A 24201-nucleotide genomic window follows, 5' to 3' on the forward strand; every position below is an offset into this window, starting at 1 on the left:
CCGAGGACAGCGGGCAGGTCAATCCACCTCCGCTCCTGCCACCGCCGCCTCAAAACCTTCCTAGTCCGGTGTTTTAGGCCCACCAGACGCCAATGGGCGGCAGGATTCGCCATCACTTCGGACAAGTGGGTTCTGCAGATAGTCCGAAGGGGCTACTCCCTCCCCTTCAAGTCTACCCCTCCAGCCATGCCACCTCAGTACCACCGCATGTCGGGGGATCACTTAGCACTTCTCCAGCAGGAAGTTGCGGCCCTCTTGGCCAAGGGGGCCATCGAGCGGGTTCTGATGCCAGAAGTAGGTCGTGGTTGTTATTCCCACTACTTTTGGTTCCAAAGAAGGACAAGGGACTGCGTCCTATCTTAGACCTCCGGAATGTCAATCGCTTCCTCCGGACGGAGAAGTTCAAGATGCTCACCCTTGCTCAGGTCTTGTCTGCCCTAGACCCGCAAGACTGGCTGGTAGCGTTGGACTTGCAGGATGCTTATTTTCATATCCCCATCCTGCCAGCCCTCCGGCGTTTCCTACGGTTCACGGTGGGCCACGAGCACTTTCAGTTCACCGTGCTCCCTTTCGGCCTTACCAGCGCCCCTCGGGTGTTTGCGAAAGTGATGGCGGTGGTCGCAGCTCATCTGCGCAGATCAGGGGTTTCAGTCTTTCCTTATCTCGACGACTGGCTGTTGAAGGCGGGCTTGCCCCAGGCAGTTCTCTCCCACCTCCAGACTACGGCCGACCTTTTGCATTTGCTGGGGTTTGCCATCAACGTGCCGAAGTCGCACCGGATTCCCTCTCAGAAGCTCCTCTTCATCGGAGCGGTTCTGGATACAGTGCAGTTTCAGGTTTATCCTCCTGAACAGCGAGTCTGGGACATTCGGGCTATGATTCCGATCTTTCGGCCCTGGTCCTGGGTTTTGGTCAGGAAGACCCTGAGGCTGCTGGGCCTCATGGCCTCCTGCATCCTGCTGATCTATCATGCCAGATGACATATGCGGGCTCTGCAGTGGGACCTGAAGTTCCAGTGGACGCAGCAGGCTCTGCAGTGGGACCTGAAGTTCCAGTGGACGCAGCATCGGGGAAACCTGTCCGACTACGTCCTGATCTCGGAGGGCACTGCATAGGACTTGCAGTGGTGGCTCACGAACTAGCGTTGGGTCAGCGACAGATCCCTCTCCCTTCCCCAACCGGAGCACACAGTAGTGACGGACGCGTCCCTCCTGGGATGGGCGGCCACATGGAAGAGGCGGAAATCAGAGACCTCTGGTCTCCGGTGGAGTCCAAGCTCCATATCAACCTTTTGGAGCTCAGGGCGATCCTACTTGCACTGAAAGCATTCCTTCCCTCTGTCAAGGGGAGAGTAGTGCAGGTGTTCAGACAACACCACCGCCATGTGGTACTGCAACAAGCAGGGCCGGTGGGGTTGTGGACCCTATGTCAGGAGTCTCCAGCCACGTCCAGAGACGTAGAACGTCAAGCCATTTCCTTGGTGGTTCAACACCTGGCAGGTACCCCGAACACCAGGGTGGAAGAACTCCACCGCAGGTGCATGTTAGATCACGAATGGCGTCTTCACTCGGAGGTGGTGCAAGGTCTCTTTCAGCAGTGGGGAGAACCTTAGTTGGATCTATTCGCCACCGAAGAGAACGCGCAATGTCAGCAGTTCTGCGCATTGGAGTTTCCAAGGCGGCACTCGCTCGGAGAAGCTTTTTGTTGTGGTCTATTGTACGCCTTTCCGCCTATACCACTTCTACCCAGAGTGCTGAAGAAGATCAGACGCGACCGGGCCAAAGTCATTCTTGTGGCACCAGACAGGGCTTGAAGAGTTTGGTATCCCAAGCTACTCAGTATGAGCGTGGATCCCCCGATCCGACTGCCTCTTCGGGAGGATCTCCTGTCGTAGCAACAGGGGACAGTCCTCCACCCGCACCTGTCCAGCCTTCACCTCCTTGCGTGGAGATTGAGAGGCAACAGCTGATTCCATTTGACTTGCCTCCTGAAGTCTGTAATGTGATTCTGGCAGCCAGGCGTCCCTCCACTAAAACGGTATACGCCTGTCGGTGGAAAATTGTGGCATGGTGCACAGCAAAAGCTGTAGATCCTCTTTCTTCCCCTTTCTGAGGTCATATTGTTCCTTCTCCCTTTGGCCCAGCAGGGCTCTGCTCTGGGCACTATCAAGGACTACCTTTCTGCTCTTTCAGCCTTTCTTAGGCTGCCTGATCAGCCCTCTCTTTTCAAGTCCCCAGTTGTCAATAGATTTCTCAAAGGCCTTTTCCCTCCTATTTCTTTTGTGATGCCTCAATGGGACTTGAACCTGGTTCTCACATACTTGATGTGCGCTTCCTTTGAGCCTCTTCATAACTGTCCTTTGCGGTTATTAACTTTGAACACTGTCTTCCGGGTGGCCATCGCCTCCGCTCAGCGGGTGAGTGAGCTACAGGCTCTTTCCTGTAAACCTCCTTTTCTGGCGATTCATCCGGACAAGGTTGTGCTTCGGCTGCGCCCCTCCTTTCTACCAAAAGTAGTGTCTGCCTTTCATCTCAGGCAAACTGTCACTCTGCCCCCTTTCTTTACGCCTCCGCACCCTTGAAGAAAAGAGGAGAGGCTCCACCAACTGGACCCAAAACGTGCGCTTTCGTTCTATCTCAACCACATACAACAGTTCCGGGTGGATGACCATCTCTTTTGTTGGTTACGTGGGCCCCAAGAAAGGCCGGGCTGTGCACAAGCGAACTATCTCCCGATGGGTTGTCTTGTGCATTAAAGCCTGTTACTCTCTGGCTAAAAAGTAGCCTCCGGTTGGGCTGCGCGCCCGTTCTACCAGGGCGACAGCAGCTACTACAGCATTGGGACGCGGTGCCCCCCTCCAAGACATCTGTCAGGCGGCCACTTGGGCCTCGTTGTATACTTTCACTAAGCACTATTGCCTTGACAGTCGGGTCCGGAGAGATGGCTTCTTTGGCCGTTCGGTTCTCCGTCACTTTCTGGTGTAATCTCACTTCGCAGACCCACCACCGGGGTTGGTATTGCTTGGGTATGTATTCTAAGGTAAGGAATCTATCACTAACGTGTCTCTTTCAGATGCACAAGTTACTTACTTGTGTAACGATCTATCTGTAAGAGACATTAGTTAGTGATAGATTCCTTACCGCCCGTCCATCCTCCCCGTTCTGCGAACTGTTCTCTAGGGTTCATTCAGGTCATCCCTTTTAGGGCCCTAGTTCTATTGCACCAGTAGTCGGTCTCTGGCATGGCTCTGCGCTCCTGGCACGGAAAAGTTATGTACAGAACTGACGGCGCACGTGGGGGCGTCTAGCTCCGACGACGTCATCTCGGCAGCTACGACGCCACCGACGTACGCGGAACCGCACAATGACGCCTACCGACGTGCAGGGGTACTGCTGACGAAAACTTCTCGGATCCAGTTTGACGCCTGGGGATATTATAAGGTAAGGAATCTATCACTAACTAATGTCTCTTACAGATATATCGTTACACAAGTAAGTAACTTGTGCCTTACGACCAACTAGCCCTTTTCCAGAGCTCTCTGCTTTCCTAGGTCCATTCGTTAGTTGCGCACCGTCTGTTTTTCTTTGATCTGTAGGTCTATAAGACACAGACTCCAAAGAAAATAAACATAGGCCCGTAGTTCTGCTCCAACGTGGACCTTGAGAACTCCTGTTTTGCTGACAGGAGTTGCAGGTCTGTTCTGTGAGGTTTACTGTGATCTCTGATGATGTGTTTTGCACCGTGCTTCATACCACACCTCAACCTTGTATGCCATGTATACTAAGATGCTGCATTTCACCACATGCCTGGCTCTGCCTCCGCTCGAGGTCCTCTTGGAACCTCGAGCCCAAAACACACAGTTTTCATGGGCTGCGATGTACCTTTGTAGGTACAGCTGCCTGTGTAAAACCAGAACCCGATTGTAATCCCGACCTCACCTCAGCATCCAGAGAATTACTCCGATCTCTCTCTGATGAAATAACAGTGTAACAATCTAAACCCTTCTGTTATAAAGCTTGTTACCCACGCTTTATCAAAGACAACGAATTAACGTTTAATGTCAGAAAGAGATATACATCTAGTGGCTGAATTGGAAGACTGGAAAATTAAAGATCAGGCCTGGCTTCCCTGCTTGCCCTAATTGTGTGATTGTAGGCAAATACTTGATTTCACAAAGCCTAGAAAAGTGGCACGTCTGCAATCTACTGTGGAAGGTAGCCGCGGTACTCGAAAACACCTACCTCAGTACTTAAATATGTGGCAATGATACCATATCACTCACTGCAGTGCTTAATTTGAGCGGGTTGTTGTAGTTGGGGACCACTGACGCACTTTTTTGGGGCCCAGCACTCACCAGACTTTTTCACCCAGCGATAGAAACATGGGAGGGAAGAAAACACAAAAAAGGTGAAAGCAATTACAGAGGGAGGAAGCAGGGACGACGAAGAATTTACAGGGGCAAGATAAAAGGGCCAGGTAGTGACTGGTGGTAGAATCCAGACTAGGCAGACTTGGGATTGTCAAGAAGGGGTAATGGCCCAGTGTTTTTTTTGACAAACTAAATAACAATGCAGATAATTAGGATACCCCTTGTCCATGGAAATGGGAAACCCCTTACCCATCAATTCAGAAGTGAGAGAAGTACACCAGGGCAAGAAGATTGTTCTGTAAATGTTCGTTGTAAGTCAAATTCAGAAACCAGTTCAGTACTAGCTGTGAAATAAGGTTAGAAACTTGTTTCTTCTTGTGATTTTTCTAAAATGTATTTGTGGTTATGAAAGATCATGATAATAAAACTTGTCTTGTACACAGCCAACACGTGTTTCGTGCCTTGTGGCCCGTGAGCCGAAGCTTTTTCAAGGCTGAGATGAACAACCGCACCGCATAATCATGACATCCACATTCTTTAAATGTATATTTTATTTTATTTGAAGTTTTATGTAGCGCGAACATGACCTGTTAGGGTATCAGAGCACTTTGCAAGGAAAGATACGTTACGGGTGGCACAGGTAAAATACAGGGATAGGGGCTAGGGAAATGTCAAGTAGTGGGACAAAGCCATGGATATATACAAGAGTCAATACAGCCAAAATCAGTGAGCGACTTGAATACAATGGGACACAAGAAAGAGATGTATACAATAAATGGTACAGTTCCAAGTACAGGGTAGCCTAGGCAAAATACAAGGAAGGGGGTTAGGGAATTGACCATAGTGGGACAAAGCCATGGATATATACACAAGTCAATACAGTTCCAAAATCAGCGAGTGACTTGATTACGATTGGACAAAGAAGAGATATGTACAATAAATGGTGCAGGGAGCAATAGAAGGAGTGAGGGTCAATCAAAAAAGGGGATTAAGCGCAGAAATTAATCAAGAAAAGGCGGTATGTGCACCAAGGGAGCGTTATTGGAGGAATTTACTCATTAAGAATGTTTTAGCTTCTTTTTTGAAGAGCGCCAGAAAAGGTAATCTTCTGATGGAGGAAGGAAGCGATTTCCATGTTCTTAGTGCAGCCCCGGAGAATGGTCAATCGTATGTTTTTACCTTGCGAAGCGGGGTGGCTGGAGCACACGGTCTCTGGAGGATCTTGAGTTTCTGGATCTCCCATCTAACACAATTTTCTGGACGAGATATGCCGGGGAGTTCGTGTACAAGGCTTTGTGAGTGATGCAGGCCAGCTTAAGTTGAATTCTGCCTTCAAGGGGAAGCCAGTTCAAGGCCTTCAGGTGTGGTGAGATATGGTCAAATTTTCTTGAGCCAGATAGGAGTCTAGCTGCTGCGTTGAGGCAAGGTTTTAGGGGGGCCGTTGAAGTCCTTAGCTAGGCCAGATAGTGTGGAGCAGCCATATTCGATTCTGGAGATAACTAACGCCTGCACAGCGGTTTGTAGGTCGGCAGTTCCAAAGAAGTGTATTAGTTTTCTCCTGTAGCTCAGATGGAATCTGGCAGTTTTAGCCATCAAGTTGATATGTTAAGTCATATTCAGGTTGCGTTCTAAAGTAATCCAGAGAGATTTGGTAGAATCCACTATGGTAGGGGTGCAGTTGAGTGCTGTGATGGAGTTAGTCCATTTCAGGATGTCATTAGATTTTTTTGGGGGGTAGATGCGAAGAAACTCAGTTTCAGGGCATCATTTAGATAGGTGATCTCCTCAAGAGAGGAGATTTTAATGTAGATCTGAGTATCATCGGCATACATGTGGAAGGAGATGTGGAGAATTTCAGCTAAGGGTTCGAGGTAGAGATTGAAGAGGGTAGGTGACAGAGTGGAGCCTTGCGGGACATCGATAAAGATTGGGGAGGGAGTAGATAGGTGGTTGTTGACAAGGAATCTCTGGGTGCGGTTCTGGAGGAAGGAACCAAACCCTTTGACGGTACCTTCTAGACCCATCCTGTGTTCGAGGTGTTCAAGAAGTTTCTTGTGGTTGACCGTGTCGAGTGCTGAGGAGAGATTTAGAAGGATCAAAAGACAGGTTTTGCCTTGGTCGAGGGCTAGGAGAGCATCGTCAATGATGTGAAGAATAGTAGTTACAGTGCTGTGCCCAGGCCTGAACCCAGATTGGAGTTCAAGTAGATTGAAATTGGCAATGTGTTGGCTTAGTTTTAGCTGCACACATTTCTCCAGTGCTTTCACGAGAAGGAGGATATTCGAGATAGGTCTGAAGCTATCTGGAATTTCCGGATTCAGAGTGGGATTGTTTAGGATGGGGATGACTTGCCCGGTTTTCAGGGTGTCTGGTATGGTCCCTTAGAGAAGGGAAGCATTAATAATGGTAGTCCAGATGGGAGCGATGAGTTAGGCGGTCGCTGCCCTGCAGTTGGCGGGGATGGGGTCATTAAAGTGGGTGTTCGGTTTTAAGGAGGATAGAATTTCCGTGATGGAATGGTCATCATAAAGTTCGAATTTGGACCAGTGAGCCTTGTTTTTGGGTGTTGCTTGTTGGGAACGAGAGGAGAGAAGGGTCCCAGAAGGAGAATGAGGGAAGTTTGAGGAGACCTTGAGTTCGTTACCAAGCGAGTTGATTTGGTTGTGATGGAGGAGGAGAACTCATCGCAGGTTATTGAAGATTTAGTAGTTTCTTTTGATGATTTCGCTAGTTTGTTTGATTCAAGTTTGACTAGTTCGAAAAGTTTGCGTGATCTGTTCTTGGCATTTTCCAACTCTGATTTGAAGAACTTTTTTTTGGACAAAAGGATATTCTTGTACGTATTTCTGGCCTGATGGAGTTTAAGATGGGAGGCTGAGGGGTGTTGTCTCCAGTTCCTTTCTTTCAGATGGAGAGCTCTCCTTTCATCATTGAGGGGTCCGCTGAACCAAGGGTTTTTGTCTTTGATTTGGGACCTTTTGTGCTTAAGCGGGGCCAGATCATCCAAAATGTTAGGCAGTCGAGTTGTAGTGATCTGTGAGGTTGTTGACCTTAGATAGATTCAGGGGGGAGCTCATTCTCGCAGCGGGCAATCAGCTTCCCGAGGTCCAGGCTCTTAGTCTCTGAGCCAGCGTTTTGGTTTCACTGGTTGTCCAAGGCTTTTCAGGTGGTTGTCAGGTATAGTGAAGGTGATGATGTGGTGGTCTGACCAGTCACATGGCTCTATTGAATTCAGCCTGACCGCCAAAGCCTTAGCGATAATCCAGTCCAAAGTAGCACCTTTTGTGTGGGTAGGCAGGGTGCAAGCCTGTGTGAGTGATTGATCGGTGAGGAAAACTTTGACAGCGTTGACCGAGTTATTAGGGTCATTCCAGTGCATATTAAAGTCACCGAGGAAAATGTCATTGGAGTGGGCCGCGACCTTAGCAGTGATGATTTCCATGAGGTCAGAGAAAGTGTAGTTGCTGCCTGGGGGGTGGTAGAAGATGTGCTATTTGCATAGCTAAGAAGTTTTACTATTAATGGAGAGGGCAAGATATTCACAAGAGTCCGTAGGTTCAGCGTGGAGTTGTGTGACGAGGAGGTCTGAGCGGAAGGTGCAAGCAATGCCTCCCCTCTTCTTAATTTGTCTGAGTCTGGCGATGTTCTAGTTGGGCGGGACCAATAGGTCAAGGTAAGGAGATGACGATTCATTGAGCCACGACTCGGTTAGGATAGCTACATCGGTGTTGGGGTTAAGGATGAGGGCGGCAATGTCCGAGGCATGTCGCGCAGCTGACCGGCAGTTAAGGAGGAGACCGGAGAGTGGGGCATCAGAACGAATGTTGTAAGAAGGGGAAGTTAAGGGTACTTTGGTTAAGTTGTTACTGTTTACCCCTCTGTTACGGAGGGATGATAACCTGGTTGTGTTGATTGCAGTAGTGGTAATCAGGCAATTGACTTCCTTGTCAGGAGGACAGGGGGGGGGGGGGGGGCGGGCTCATATAGGGTGAAAGGAGGGTTAGGGTCTCCTCCTCCGAGAGGTGATTAGGAAATTTGCGAGGGCGAAGAGGTCGGCTGGCCAACGGCATGGGCTGGAGAGTGGCTATGGTGAGTGGGGGGAGACAGAGTTAAGAGAGGGCTTCGAGGTGGCGATAGTGTTCAGCGAGGAGAAGGATGTTCTTCAGATCAGATTGGCATTTCTGGATTCTCTGAACTATGATGGATGCTCTGGTGTTCAGGGTTTCAAAGTCCAAGGGTATGGGTTGAGCTTGCGGGCAGGGGACCCGGGGGTCAGGGCAGGGGACCCGGGGGTTAGGACAGGGTCTATTTGCAGGTGCGGGAGGCCCGGCGAGGGAGTTAGACCCCCCTATGGTTAGGTTACTGGGAGGCAGGGAGAGAGTAGGGCTAGGCAATCTCCGAGAGGAGGGGGATCGGGGAATGTTGCGGGGAAAGGTCGGTGAGGTGAGGTAATTGTTAGTTACTGAGCGAGTGGGCAAGGAGCGAAGTTGGCTCGCGGGGGGTTGAGACTAAAGCCTAGTGGCTGATGCTAGAAGTTGGGGGGGGGGGGGGGGGGGGGAGTTTTCTGAACACACTAGGGGAGAGACTGTCTCTAGAATTGGACTGAGTAGGGAGCCCGATGGGAGGGTTTGTACCGATCCGACCAGAGGGAGGGAGAGAGGGTGTGTAAGAGGGAGAAGCGGCAGCATTAGTAGGTCTAGGTGGGAGGCCCTTACGTTTGGGATTGGAGTTGAGTGGACCGGCACTGCGAAGGGAGTCAAGGGGTGACAGCAGGCCCAGGGGGTGCGTAGAGTAGTTAAGAACTAGATTCTTAAGGGTGGCGAAAAAGTTAGCGAATTTATTGAGATCAGAGTCTGATGCTTGGATCATGACGATGCCGTTTTTATAAGCGGTAATGGTGAGGTCTGCTTTAAGGGTATGGGATGGCACGATCATGAGTTTGGAACCATGGGGGATGTTCCTGGCACTGTGTACGTTAAGCACGTTAAATATGGTAGTGCGCCATAGTGCAGTTTTCCTAGTGTAAAAGATGAGGTAGTTGGTGATGATGCCCCTGTCAGCGTTGAAGTACTGGTCCGAGAACAGGGTCTCGGGGTGTGTTCTCAGGAGGGAGTGTTTAAAGGATTTAGCAGCGGACTTGGAAAGGTTGGGAGGGTAGGTGATAGTGAAGGAGTTGCACCCAGTAGCAATCAGGTCAGATCCAGCCATCGTGGGAGGATGGGCAGGAAGGCCAGGGAACGCAAAGTGATGTAGTGGGCAAGATCTACTTGGGGAGAAGGCAGTGCGGGGAGATAGACTGAGCGCAGTGAATCCCAGAAGCAAATAAAACACCAAAGTGATGCAAGAACAAAATGACCCTATTCCCAGGGTTTCAAGTGTTTTGTTTCAACCAAAAGATTAAACCAGAACGGTGTAAAGGAAATTATTCAATAAGAGAAGCGTCAAACATTATACCACATGTTATACAAACAAGAAAGGAAATGGGAGAGGAAAAAAGGAAGAAAAAAGAGGTGAAAGACAGAAGAAAGAAAGGAGATCAGAAATGATGAAGGATCATATAGTTTAATACATATGTGTTGTTTCGGATCAGTCATCAAACCGAAGCAGAGATCAACACATGCACTCCCACTGTCTCAACAGGGCGTCAGATAATCTATTTGAGGTGCTTCTCAACATCAGACCCCGGCTCTGGGCAGGAGGCAGTCTTTCATCCCTTCTGTGGGGGCACATTGAAGGGAATACTCTGTCTAGCTACCCACCCCAGAGCCGAAGGCAGTCAACCAGGGATTCTTCATGGTCATCGATCAGCTTTATTTTGACAATACATGTCATAAAAGCATAATTAGATTAAAAAAAAATATATATTATGGAAAAAGAATAAACTATCATTCATACGTGTGCAAATAGAAGTAGGACATTGTCTTGTCACAGAACAAGAAAGCAGAGTGCATGTCATAAAAAGCAGCGTATTGTATAAATACATAAAGTATAAAAGATTAAAATGGCGGTCGCTGACCTTTGCGTAAGGATAGAGTACTGATTTCACATCATTGGCTGTGCAAGATCCTCAACGAGGCATAATCAAACTTGATGATTGTGCTTTTATACCAGACTGAGATCCTTAATATTGCACTATGGGGGACAACAATTTTGATCTTATGATCCGTGTCCAGCTTAAGAAGTTAGCAACAGGAATTGCATATCATGGGGCGGAAGGATCTGTGCACAGTAGCCGCAGGGCAACATTACAACACCTCTTGAATGGGAGTTATTTAGTGCTGAATGACCAAGGGTGTTGTGGAAGGACGCCAGGCATTGCATATCTAGTAACAGTAAACTTCAGGGTTGTTTGTTGTAAGCAAGTATTGTTTCCCGTGGCTGTCACAGTTAGGGAGGCGCCATTGTGGCCTTCGTTGAATGTTTCCAATATAAGGTTTGATTCGCTGAGCAGACTGAAAGCCATGTTGTTTCAACAAAATGTGGCCTTAACTTCAACCCGAGAGACTTTTGATCTCCAGGTTGCAAAGTCTTTGGCACAGATACAGGCCCTGGTCAGCACGAATTTCCCGATCCATTTCTGAGAAATTGTTAACCGTATCTTTAACATGTCTGATACGAGTGGTATCGTACACTTATTTAAGCGACTTAAATCAGGTCTCTTAAACATCTTTTAAACCATCTTCGGAGTAATTTCAGCTTTCATACACTCCGTACTTGGAAGCGTTATTGGGGGGCTTCCTCTTGTCCTGCTGTCAGTGGCGGGCATCCTCATTTTAATCCTATTGCTTGGCAATGGACTTCTCGGTTCCTCAAGGCATGAAGAGAAGACTGCTGGAACGACCTTGTTGTGAGCGTATGGTGTTCTACCTAGGTACGCCTCAGCTTTGAGAACTGATTGAGCATTGGTTCCTGTCTTTTAGACTGGTCTGGCTAGACTGTGTCCTGCCTGTGTTCCGCTGCCTCTTCTGCGGATCTGAATGCTTGTTGGACCCGTGTTGACCATCGGTTGCACCACCGGATATAAACGTGCTCTTGGAGCCTTTGCAGGCCCACGTGTACAGTTGTCCACAGCTTATTCCCATGTTGATGATGGCATTCCTGGAACCTCCAAGGGGACGCTTCAGCTCCTATATGAAGGGAAATCAGCTCTGCTCCTGACGTACAGGCATCGATTCCAGGCATGCAGGCATCTAATTCTGCCCCGGTGGCTGCTGTGGGGACCAGGGATGACCATCTTTGCTCACTCAAGATCATACTGGAAGTTTTGGAGGGACTGTCACCTGCAGATGCTATGTTCAGCGATGTTGAGTCAGCACAGGATTCATAAACAATCTGGCCTTTCCTGTGCTGGGAACGATTCGGTGACTTTAAAAAATATTTTCCAAATTGAAGGTTGAAACTGACTTTGTTTTATTTTTCTCCTTCTCGGCCTCAACTGCATTGTGGCTTTCAAAGTGCTCAGTGTAATAAACACCTGTACAAATTAGAGGACCTTTTTTGCTTTTAGAGAAAAGGACTTTTTCGACTTAGTTTTTATGCTTTTTGGAAAAAAATTAACCAGCTTTCAAAAGTACTTTTTAATATTTTATAAATGATTTTATGCTTTTAATTATGTAAAGATGTATTCGTACCTGTCTACCACTGTTGACCTTTTGATGAGGAGTAGGTGTCATGTTCATTAGGCTAGTCCTGCCATGTATACCCATCTTTATATGCATAGTCCCATCCACACAACAGTAGCTGTTCTGAAGGGTGACCTTTTACCTAGTAGTTAACTCTGTCCCTTCGTGAGCAGGCTTGTGGTATATTATGATGATAATGCTGTACCTGACGTACATAAACATGTCCCCATGTATAAGGGTCACCACTTTATTTTCATCCACGGCCAACAGGCTCGCTATGCATGAGCACATTGTTTTGACAAACATTTATGATAGTTTGAAAAACATTTGTTTTCAAAACCTATGTATTATAAAAGAAATCCTGGAGTGAACACTAGTATACAAGACCCTCAATTTCCCCTGTAAATTAGAGGAGAATTCCTTTCAAGCCGAGCTAGGGGGTCCTGCATGCTGAATCTTCGATACGCAGCGGTCTGACATCCCTTGTGTTGCGGGGTGTCATCCTCCGAGCAGAGACTGGGTCCTTTGTTCTCAACCATCAGGTGAGGGGGTTGAATCTTCCCTAGGGCATTCTTGGCTAGCCGAATACATATACACGCTACACCTACATAGCTAGGCTAGGTTCATTTAGATAGATTACTTAGGGCACGCATTTTAGGAGTATGCAAAGGCTACTGTTTTAACTGAAACATAAATGTTCACCTTCCTAGCACTATGGTAGAAATGTATCTTCTTTTTACTATATCAGCACTTGCAATTTCTTTCGTATGTTTCTGTCGCAGCAAATATGTTTTACACAAGACTATCGCTGGACCAATAAATAATTATTGAAAAAAGTCTCCATCGGCATCTTGTGTATTTTCTGAGAATAAGCAAGCACGAGTGACTGAGCAAAAAGTACTGTACTGTTTTCTACGATCCCTGAGGAATCAGGGTTGTCATGTTCGGTGGTTGCCAGAAACTACCTACACCACTGTAGAATACAGGGGGGTGGTATTGGCACTGTAGAGAGAGCTGTTCTAACAGCTTATATATCATGTTGGGGTGTACAGAGTCTGTTTGGACACCAAGCTCTCAGTTTAGGTCATCCAACACGTGCAGGTCCTGGGGGACTCCTAGGAACTATACGACGGGCCAGGCCTGGTGCAGGTAAGTTAAAAAATACTTCCCAGGTATATTGCAGTTGAAATACAATTGAAATGCAGTTGGATGCAATTGGTTTGTTTACAGGCAAGTCTACAGTCAAAATAACTTTACAGTTACTTTTGAGATTACTTTGTCGGTTACTTTTTAGATTGCTTTCTAAGTTACTTTTTCTACTCAGTGCGATATTCTTAGATATCACACTGGGACATTTCCTAGAGAAAAGGTAATTAATTCAGTTATTATACATTTGTTGTTTTTCAAGGTTTTATACAAACCAACACCACACGTAATTATTTTTTCAATGGAGTCCTATGGGAGAAAACGGTGTTATTGGTTTAACGGTAAGTACTTAGGTTTTGGAATTGGTATTCTGGGGTTAGAACCAGGGTCAAGGATGCACTCTCAGAGCACCCTCAGCGGCACTATGGAGGCTGGGTGCAGAGTGAGGAGGCTCAATGTTATCAAATGGGGGACAGGGGGCCTCTGGTTGGTGGCTGCTCACGAGCAAGCCACAAGGTTGTAGGAGCAAAGCTCCTGGACTTGAGCTCAGAGCAAAAGGGGATCCAGTTTAGCACACCAGGTGCACCCACAGCGGCACAGGGTCAGTCAGGTGCAGGGTGCTGTTTTGGTGTCTGGTGCCCTGTTTTCAATGGGAGTTGTCAGTTTAGTATTTTGGCTACAGGCTCGATCCAGGAAGTCTTACAGGAGGAACCAACAGCTGGGCATGTAAGTTGGAAGGCTTGGGGCTGTAGGTGCTCCTCAGGTTCTCGTCTGAAGAGTGTTGGGCAGCTGAATGCAGGGGTGTCTTTTGAGATTGGATTGAACCTTACTGGGCCACTCGCGCTTTTGGGGGAGTAGTGGGGTTCTCAATGCAGAGGTTGCAGGCGACGACGGGGAGTCCTGGGGAGGGGTCAACCCATAGTGAACTCTGACTATGGAGAGCTGGGGGACCTCGCTGGGACCGGTTGGCCACCCGGATTCGGGATGTAGGCGTCTGGTGCAGTGGTGGTTCCAGGCGTCCGGTTTCTTTGTCCTCCGCAGGCTCAGAGTCTGTATTGGGAGTTTCCTTTGAATAGAGCTGCTGTTAACAGGAGCTCTGGTCTTTGTTGAAGGCAGTCAGTCCTCCCAGGGTTCTGGAGGTCGCTGGCTGCAGGACAAAGACTTTTGGCGCAGGATCTCTGGAAACTCCAGACGGGCCAGGGCCAAGTCAGTTCTTGTCTGCAATCACCTCTGCTGGGCGTCTTCTTTCGTAGGTTGCGGGAATCTGTCTTCTTGGTTCAAGGCTGCCCCCTAAATACTATATTTAGGGGGCATTTTAGGGGTCTCGAAGTTAGTAGCCAATGGGCTACTGACCTTGGGGTTACTACACCCAGCAAGATAGCGGGCCCTGAACAGTGGGCTTCACCTCGCTTCCCCCACCTGAGGGGTGGGGTTGGCAGAGGGGGAGGGGGGGGGGGCACACCTTCTGGGCTGTACTAATTTTTCCCACCTGTCTTTCTGCCAAAAAGGAAGGGAGACAGCAAGGGGGCCTGCTCCTGATAATAGGAGAGGCTGGGGGTTGTGACACAAAGGCGGCAAGGCCTTTGAAGCTCCCCTGCCACATATGACTCGTCCTGGCCTGGTGGAGGTGTTACCACCTCTGCTAAGTAAAGGCTTTGTTTCTGGAATCAGGAAGCGAAGGTTCCCACCCCAGGTTCCAGAAACAGGTCTCGTGGTGGCAGGTTGGCGTGTACTAGTCAGGGAACCCAGCAGAGGTTGGTCGTTTTTCAGGCAGCATCTCTAAGATGCCCTCTGAGTGCATTGTATAATAAATCCCACACTGGCATCAGTGTGGGTTTCTTATGCTGAGAAGTTTGATACCAAATTTCCCAGAATTCAGTAAAGCCATTATGGTGCTGTAGAGTTCGTAATGACAAACTCCCAGACCATATACTATAAATGGCTTTACTGCACTTACAATGTCTAAGAATGGAGTTAGACACTGTAAGGATACGGTGCTCATGCAATTGTACCCTTACCAGTGGTATAGTGCACTCAGCTAGAGGAGTGTCTTACCTATACCCTAGGCAGTAGGTGGCAGGCAAGGCACACAAGTATGTGTGCCATGTCGACTCTAAACGTTTCTCTTCACCAAACACGCAGCCTGTAATGGCAGTGTGTGTGTTAAGGGCAGGACCTCTAAGGGTGGCATAATATGTGCTGCATCCCTTAGAGGCCTTCCCTGGTCACAGTTCCCTTCGTACCCATGATACCTTTTACAAGGGACTTGCATGTGTCCAAAGAGTTTCCAATTTAGGGTACAAAGGTACAGTTTGGGGAAAGAACACAGGCCCTGGGAACCTGATTGGCAGGGACCCAGTGTACATCAAGTCAAAGTGCATCAGAAATCTGGCAAAACGTGGGGGGGTTACTGAAACAGAAACCCAGCTTCCTATACCTGCGGATGTTTCAAAGGATTCTCAAGGAAAACCCTAGGGGATACCGGTAGGCTGGCCAGGGAGGGGTAGTGTCCTCTGTATTCACACTTGCATCAAAAGGTTCACCACTCCAATTAACCTAATCGTTCCCTCTCCATACCACAGCGGTGCATAAATTAGTCTTTCAGAAGAAAACACCTCTTTCTCTACCAAACACTCACAAATGGAATTTAAGGGTATAGTAAAACCAGAATAAGAGCTATGAGGCACAACTACATCGTTTGTTGTGCCATACCACTACACAAAATAGTGATCACTGGAGTATAAAATCAGTACTAAAAGGGGAGTAACCCCCTACATCATATGTCATTCACAGAGCGGGGAGGATGGGCAGGACTTTAGGGATCTGCTGCTAGACTGTCTCTACCAGATACACTGTTACCGAAGTAAGTAACTTTTCCATCTGATAGAGACATCAAGCCGCAGATTCCTTAACTTCTGAATTAAATACCATGGCTATACCCAACCAGGAGGTGGGCCTACGAACCAATCCTACAAAAGTTCCCAAAGAGAACTAGCTTGTCGAAATTAGTCCCATACCAGACATACGTAGCAATTACATGAACTGGTGCATGGCTCAATATAAAAGAAATCGTGGCAATGACCATAGACAATGTAAATAAGAAACCACCCCGCTGGCACAGAAAAAAACAAAGCCTCGAGGAAAACCGGACAAAATCCTGGCAGAAGATACCAAATCCTACAAAACGTTTTAGAGGCAACATGCCGGCCTAAACTAAAGAGACCAGACACATGTAGGAAAGACTATTTATATGAACCGTGGCAAAGACCACAGGAAAGTAAAGTGAAACCTCCTGTAGACACAGCAATATGCAACTCCAGAGAAGGAGATTAAACTTCATCCACACACAAACATCAGTCGTACCCACAAGTACAAGACCTCGTTGAGGAAGTAAAACCATGAATTAGGAATATGAAAGTGATACGAAGAACAAACCAATGTAAAGCTCCTGATAGCAAGACAGTGAGAACTGATGAGTCACAATGGACCGCTGATCTAGAGGTAAATCAGCAGGAACAGAATAAACAAAGTGAAGGACGCCAGTCATCAGTTAAAATAAACCACACGAAAAAAACAATGGTGTCTTTGCACAAAAATGTGTCATAAAGTACCCTCTTAATCACAGCTGAAGAAGGATAAACCTTTTGTCATATGTAATAATCACTGACCGAATAAAAGGACCATGAGTCTGAAACACCCCAACACTGGATTTCTGAACCAGAGTATAGTGGAACATGGATAAAGAAGTATCCATGGAAATGTCTGACAGACTAAAAATGAGAACAAGGACTGCTAAAATCAAGATCTACTCTTGACTAAAAAGAATGACCGCCAGAGTGAACTGCGAGGCTGACCTATCATGTAACCCCACAGAGGTGGAAAAGAACAGCAGCATATATGAATAAGCTGAAAGGTATCTACACTATAATAATACCAACTGTCTCGCAACAGAAAGGTAACTATTATACCGTTATACACCTGACATAAATATGATCCATATAAATACAAAAAACCTATGCAGATTTCCATATTCATTGCCCAATAAATGTGTATATCAATATACGGCCCATAATATAAGGACTAGAGAAGAAGATACTCACTGTCTCCTAATCGGAGACAGCCAAAAAATGTTGGTACATCTGTACCCTTACAAAGAGCAAAATTACATCCAAAATGTACAAACCTGCCTGTACATAATAGAAATAAGCCCTCCCAAATAGAAAGGAGTTGGAGCTGTACAACAGGACTTAACCTAAAACTGAAGGGAGGGACCGAAAAGAGAGCTTCCTTCAGTCGACTATAGCTTTAGCCCGTCAGTAAATCAGATGATGATCGCTCAAGGAAGGGAATAAAACCTGCCTCCTCAAAAACTGGTAATTGGCAGCATTTCCCAACCTAACCTCTTAAACCTAGGAGTGATAAGTGTAACATTGTCTCAAAGGAAAAACACTAGAAAAGATTTCTCTTGTAAAAGAAAACCATCAAAATGAACCACAAACAACTTGCGTGTAAGACACCAAAATCCACATAGATGGAGACACTCTTTATTCTACTGGAGTAGCATAGTAAACCTACAGGAATAAAAATACCTTGATACCATACAGTGCAAGGCAATACAAATAAATATGTTCGCAATCTGCAACGATTGAAGAATACATCCCGAAACAAGCAGAGGAAAATACACTCCAAAAGGAGGGAACCAAAAATTGTGCACCATAACATCTAAGGGATACAACTTGCTGAAACAAAACAAGAAGGTATCGAAAGAAAATCGTGATCCAATAAACTGAAGTTCCAATAAATTTCCAGGTCGGGTCCTATATCAATAGAGACCCATGCTTCGTGAAAAGAAAAGGCAATAAGCCTACTGCAAATGCAGCCACCTGCAGGTAACACAGATAATCAACTTCACATGAGAAAGAAACCATGGAACCAAACACCTTGTGTGAGAATCTCCTCAGCAGAGACAACCAAGAAACCTACCGACAGGAAGGAAAAAAACCCATGTAGGGACTAAAAGATAAACATCCTGTCATCAACAGCAAAAATACCATAAGAAATGAGGACTTCAAAAGCAGGAACGCCACGTCTGGTTATGTTACATTGCAGAAAGCATACCATAATGCAGTTTTGAGCCAAATTACAAAACAAGAGGAGCTACCCCGACTGTCTGTAAACCTACGCAAAGCGGCATCTGTATGAGCACCAAACAAATGAACGCCATCAAATGGCATGCCATTTAAAGCTGAGTGGACCGCCTCTGAAAATTCAGTAGAACGAAGCCAGGCTCGCTGGCTTAACGCCAGAGTAGACACCATGGCTCGATCAATCGAATCAGTGGTGTCCATTCCACATCTGATTAACCAAGCCACCTGTTTCCCATCCAAAAATCAACTGACTTGGTTCATACCTACTAGCCTCCGGAAACAACTGCAATAACTGCCCCAACGGATCCCATAAGGCATGAGTTGTATTAATAGAATGTAAAAACGCACTAGTGAAAAAGAAAATATATTTTCCACAAGAGTCTTGCTTTCGAAAATCTGCGTCAATCGGAGTATGAGGAAGACTATCCACATCGTGGGAAGCTGATCGAGACATCTAGCTGCAGATTCCTTAACTTAGAATATCCCCAGGCGTCAGACTGGATTCGGAAATCTTTTTCCCCAGCAGTACCTCTGCGCGCCCCGGGGGGTGGCGTCGCCCAGCTGCGTCCTGATGTCGTCCACGGAAGTGACGTCAATGGAGCCATACAAGTGTCCCCAATGGCACGATGACGTCAGTTTTCTTCTTTTCTGCGTCCCAATGCGGATCCGGGAGAAGCGGTTCACCTGGCCTGTTGTGTTTTTCAGGCCTTCTCAACGCCCTTTCGCGTCTGGAACATTGTGCCGATGCCTGCGGGCTTCAAGTCGTGTGAGACCTGTACGTGGTTGATGTCAGCGACGGAGCCTCACACGAATCTGTATGTGGTGCTTGGATGAGCACCACGACTCCAGGGAGTGTGATGCCTGCTGGCAGCTGAAGCCGAAGTCTGCAGGAACGACGGATGAAGTTGATCTTTGCCCGGTTGTCTCGGTCCAAATCCTCACGGCACCCACCTCTGTCTCGAGCGAAGGGGTCCAAGCGGCGCAGTTCTTCATCCCACGCTGAAGTTCCTGTACGAGACAGGTCCCGTAGTTCTTCCAGCGGACGTCGCTCGTCTGCCTATGGTAAGCACCAGAAGAAGTCACGGAGGTCGTTGACCTCGCGGAAGCGTGACTTCTTCACCGGACACGGGCCCTCAGGAGTCGAACCACGCCTACCCACCATTTCTGGTGATGGGACGACTCGGACCTAAATGGAGGACTATTCGAGGGCCCTACAGGTAATTTTTGGGGCACCCCTCTCTGGTGTGCCTTCGGGCCCCACAGTGGGGTTAGGGACTCAGGCCGGGGGTTCGCCGGTGGGTTTGCCCTCTCTGCCGATTTAGTGCCTTGACTCCGGTTCTGGAGTCGTTGTGATGTCGGGACACGCCCAGAGGGGCATCCCACTCTGACGTCTGGCCCTCCTGCAGCGTCTTCACTCAGCCCTGTGGGGCTCCCTGCGTCGTTGCTGGATACTGCTACAATGCAGAGCTCGACTCAGAGTCAACGTCGTGCCTCCCTGCAGATTTCCACCTCGGTGGAGGTCGACTCGATGCCGGGCGGACGAGTCCTCTTCAGGGGTCGTCGATCCGGCACGTTTCGATGTTGGTCGACGCCGGTTCCATCTCTGGCTGTTCCTCTACTTACTCCACCTACAAAGGTGCAATCTAGCCTATACGTCCATTCGACTACACCTCGCAGCTATTGCAGCTTACCTACAAAACAGGCAACATCTATCACTCTTTAGAGAACCTGCCATTAAAGCCTTCATGGAAGGCCTGAAAAGAATAATTCCCCCCAGAGTACCACCCTCACCTGTGTGGAACTTAAATATCGTTCTCACAAGGCTAATGGGGCATCCCTTCCAACCTCTGCACAAATGCGAACTACAATTCCTAACATGGAAAACCGCTTTTCTTGTAGCCATCACTTCCCTTAGAAGGGTCAGTGAGATACAAGCACTTACCATTCAAGAACCTTTTCTCCAAATGCAACACAACACGGTTGTTCTCCGTACCAACCCAAAATTCCTCCCTAAAGTCATTTCTCCTTTTCACCTAAACCAAACAGTAGAACTACCAGTATTTTTCTCGCAACCACAGACCGTTGCAGAAAGGGCTCTTCACACACTAGATGTCCAACGAGCATTACTCTACTACATCCAAAGAACACAACCTTTCCGTAAGACCAAACAACTGTTTGTCTCTTTCTCTCCAGCACACAAAGGCAACCCCATCTCAAAATCAGGGATAGCTAGGTGGATTGTAAAAGGCATTCAAATCTGCTACCACAAAGCAAAGCAAACGCTATCCATTCCCCCGAAAGCCCATTCTACACGAAAAATAGGGGCTTCCATGTCATTCTTAGGGAACATCCCATTAGATGATATCTGCAAAGCAGCTACATGGTCAACACCGCACACTTTCACCAAACACTATTGTGTAGATGTGCAAACTAAGCAACAGGCTAGTGTGGGCCAGGATGTACTCAAAACATTATTTCAAACCACTACAACAAATACGGGTGGTCGCCGCTAACGGTGGGTACTGCTATATAATCTATGCACAAGTGTGTAATCTGCAGCTCATATGCCTCGAACGGAATATGGTACTTACCAGTATGCATCTGTTCTTGGCATATAGAGCTGCAGATCTACACACGCCCACCCGCCTCTCCGGCTACATGTATCTGACCCAGTTTATCTTATTTAGATAGCACACAAATGGGCATCTTCACTGTTATTACTACGCTCCATCTTTCCCTGCTGGCGAAAAACAATCTGAGGATGGAGCCGAAGCCCATGCGCAATACGATCCAAAGGAGGAGTCACCGACCTCTTGACTTCCAAAGACTTTCCAAGAGGAAAAACAAACTGCAAGCATCCGGGCCCAACACCAGATGGCGATCTATGCACAAGTGTGTAGATCTGCAGCTCTACATGCCAAGAACAGATGCATACCGGTTAGTAGCATATTCCTTTACCCTGCCTCCATTGGTAGGTTGCTTTTGACATTGTGTTTTTGATGGTTTTTTGCCATTGTTTTACTGCTCCCAGATTATAAGTAAATGTTCCCTTGTCTAGGCTTGAGAAATGTCCAGACCAGCAGCAGAATGGTATTGTCCTTCCCAGAGTCGCACTGAGCTGTATTAAAAGTTTGGTAATTGAAATGAACGCCTTAGAAAGACTGTTACCAGTAGAGAACAGCCTGAGAAAATATTTTTTAAAGCAGTTTAGGCCACTTAATAAAATCCAAATGTTGTTAAATAGGTATGATTTCATAGGTCTCTGTTGTTTTTTCACAGGGCAAAAGCTTGTGGAGTGGCATCAGGTTGATGTGAATTCATTCTTGGAACAAGTGACTGGGTTCCTGGCTGAGCACGGACAGCTGGATGGACTTTCAGACAGTCCGCCAAAGAAACGCGTGTGCTCTGTGAGTAAAGAGATCAGGAAAGGTTCCGATTGACATTGAGCCCTTCCCAACTGCCTATTCAGATTTAAATTTATGAAATTGTTCAGAATATTGCCACCATTATGCTTTCTTTCACAAAATACATTTCTGCAATATGGGAACCTTGTCCTTAATACTTTGTAAGCGTTTGCAAGCAGAATTCCAAGTTCTCATGAAGAATAGCAGTGTTCTTTTACTTATCCACCCCCTTGCACATTTGTAACAGTTCTAATTGAACTGTGTTTTAAGCTGATTTTAAGAATTTTAAGGTTTTCTAATAATCCTAACCATAATTTGGCTTTTATTTTTCTGTGAATTTCAGTTCATTTGTTTGTTTTTCTTTTTCCTTGATAATATAAGACAACCAAATTCCATCCCTATGCAGACAGCCAACCTCCACCGTGCACAGACTTAGGATGTGCTGGTCAGGGGTTTGCTACAGCACCAGGCTGTGAGGCCAAGCCTCCACAGCCTGCCAACCTTCACTGCGTACAGTCCCTGGCTGTTCGCAATAGGGGACAGGGCCTGCTCCCAGTCTGTTGTGGGCAGTCATGCGGGGACTCAGATTAAATTGAGATTAAATCTTTTATTCATGTTTGTCGTTTTTTTTCTCAAAATACCGGTTTTAAAAACTTTTTTTAATGCCTTGAGTTTTTCTTTCAATGATTTGGTGTTTTACTTGAACTAAAATGGCTGTCACTAACTGAATTTTTTTTTTATTGATGGTTTTCTTCATAATTCTCTTCCGTTGCATGATGGGCACTCTGAATCAGCACAATCTAAACTCTGCTACTGTCTTTCTGTAGTGGTCACCTGAATATCGTAAAACTGACTCAAGCATAACTGGCTTGGAACCAGGATTTTGATTGTCTGCAGACTGCCATCGATCTGGACTTCTGCCTGGTGAACTTTTCAGCTTTGCTCAACTCCTATTCCTTTTGAGTCTCAAGTCTTGGCTTCTTCTTTGAACATTACTTGCATTTTGCCAAATAAATTATAAAAGTACCGCCTAATTATATCGACTACATACACTGCCATGGTAAAATCCTACCTCTTCTTTCATTGGACTGGCTTATTAGAGTAGTCTAATCTGCCGCTCTCATCTTGATTATGGATATTCTTGCTATCTTGGACTTCTTTGCTATTTTCCTTACTCGATTCCAAGTTTTCCATAATTTTCCTGCCCAGCTGATTTACATTCCTGCCTGTTCTTCACACAGTCTCTGGTCGTCATGTAGCACTACATTGGCTGTCTATTGAGAAACGTTCTTTTTTCAGGGTCCTCCGTTTTTGCCATACTATCTATGCCTTTGGTCCTTGCTACATTTGAGACCTGCTGTAACTTTATCAGAGTTCCCTGTGCCATTGACTGCTCCACAGCAGGTTGAGGCCTTAAAAGAGACTAAGCTGCAAGGCTTTGGGATGCTACCTGCACCCTTTGGACTGCCTTCTGCCCTCCCAAAGGCACCAGGGCCTCCAATCGGATGTCTGCAGTGTGTCCTTCACTAATGCCACCAGCCCCCCTTGGGCTTGTACTAATGCTGGTCCAGGCCTTCACACCACTTCCAGGGTCCACACTGGCCCCTCTGTGCTGGCGCCACAGCTCTCTCCACTGGTGCCTACCATATCTAGTTCTGATGTAGGTCTCTGATCCCAAACCAACTTTGACTTATGCCAGACATTTGTTGCACTGTGAAATTACTGAGGCAGAGACATTAATGATTGTACCTGGCTTTCAACCCTCTCCTTGATGCCAGTAAGACCAAAGGCTGTGGCCCTATTCAGACTCCATTTTGATGCAGTCCACAGCATGCTACATATTCCACATGACTGAGGATGGTGAGGGAGATTGCTCTTCTCGAACTACTTCTTTGAAGGACTTTACTTACACCTACATAACAGCCGTGGGCTAGACTCTGCTCCTGAAACTGGGTGAGACGACCCACAAATGTAAGAAAGTACCTCCTACGCCTTGTGCAGAGCAGCAGAAGTTGTAGATTTACAACTGTTTAAACTGAATTTAATTTACTGACTGATATTCTTCAGCCAGGGTCAACATCCACAGAACCCCTCATGGACAACCTAATGACTTCTAGGCCAAAGCAAGGTTCAGCTCTTACGACCTTTATTCGGGTGACAAGCTGGTCTCTGGTGACCCTAGGTTTCTGACACAGCACCCATATGCCTGAAACCTTTGTGATGCAGGTGTTAGTAAGCAATGAGAAGCTTTAAGGATCCGGGCACTGTGCGACACATTTGCAAAGGTACAAACAGGTCACCGGATTCTACTATCCAGACCATGCCAGTATCCTTTTTCTTCCCCCCTACCCATACGCATCATATCCCGACATCAGATGAGTGGGTGAGGGTGGAACATAGACATAGATATAGGGATTATGCAAAACGTCCAAACTTTCAGGTGCAAGACAGGCCCTACTTCCATTTTAATTGCTTTAATTGCCTGAATGGCTTGGATGGGGTCGATTGACTCC

General features: G+C 47.0%; 1 protein-coding gene across 1 annotated transcript in view; it reads left to right on the forward strand.

The window, feature by feature from the left end:
- Positions 1-24201, forward strand: part of UBXN7 (UBX domain protein 7) — a 485766-nt gene that overhangs the window by 306772 nt on the left and 154793 nt on the right. Inside the window, exon 8 of the mRNA XM_085634185.1 lies at positions 21564-21691. Within this exon, the coding sequence (XP_085490311.1) occupies positions 21564-21691 (128 nt within the window). The remainder of the gene's footprint in view (positions 1-21563; positions 21692-24201) is intronic.

This window comes from Triturus cristatus, chromosome 11 (assembly GCF_964204655.1).
Source record: "Triturus cristatus chromosome 11, aTriCri1.1, whole genome shotgun sequence".
In the NCBI taxonomy this organism is placed as follows: domain Eukaryota; kingdom Metazoa; phylum Chordata; class Amphibia; order Caudata; family Salamandridae; genus Triturus; species Triturus cristatus.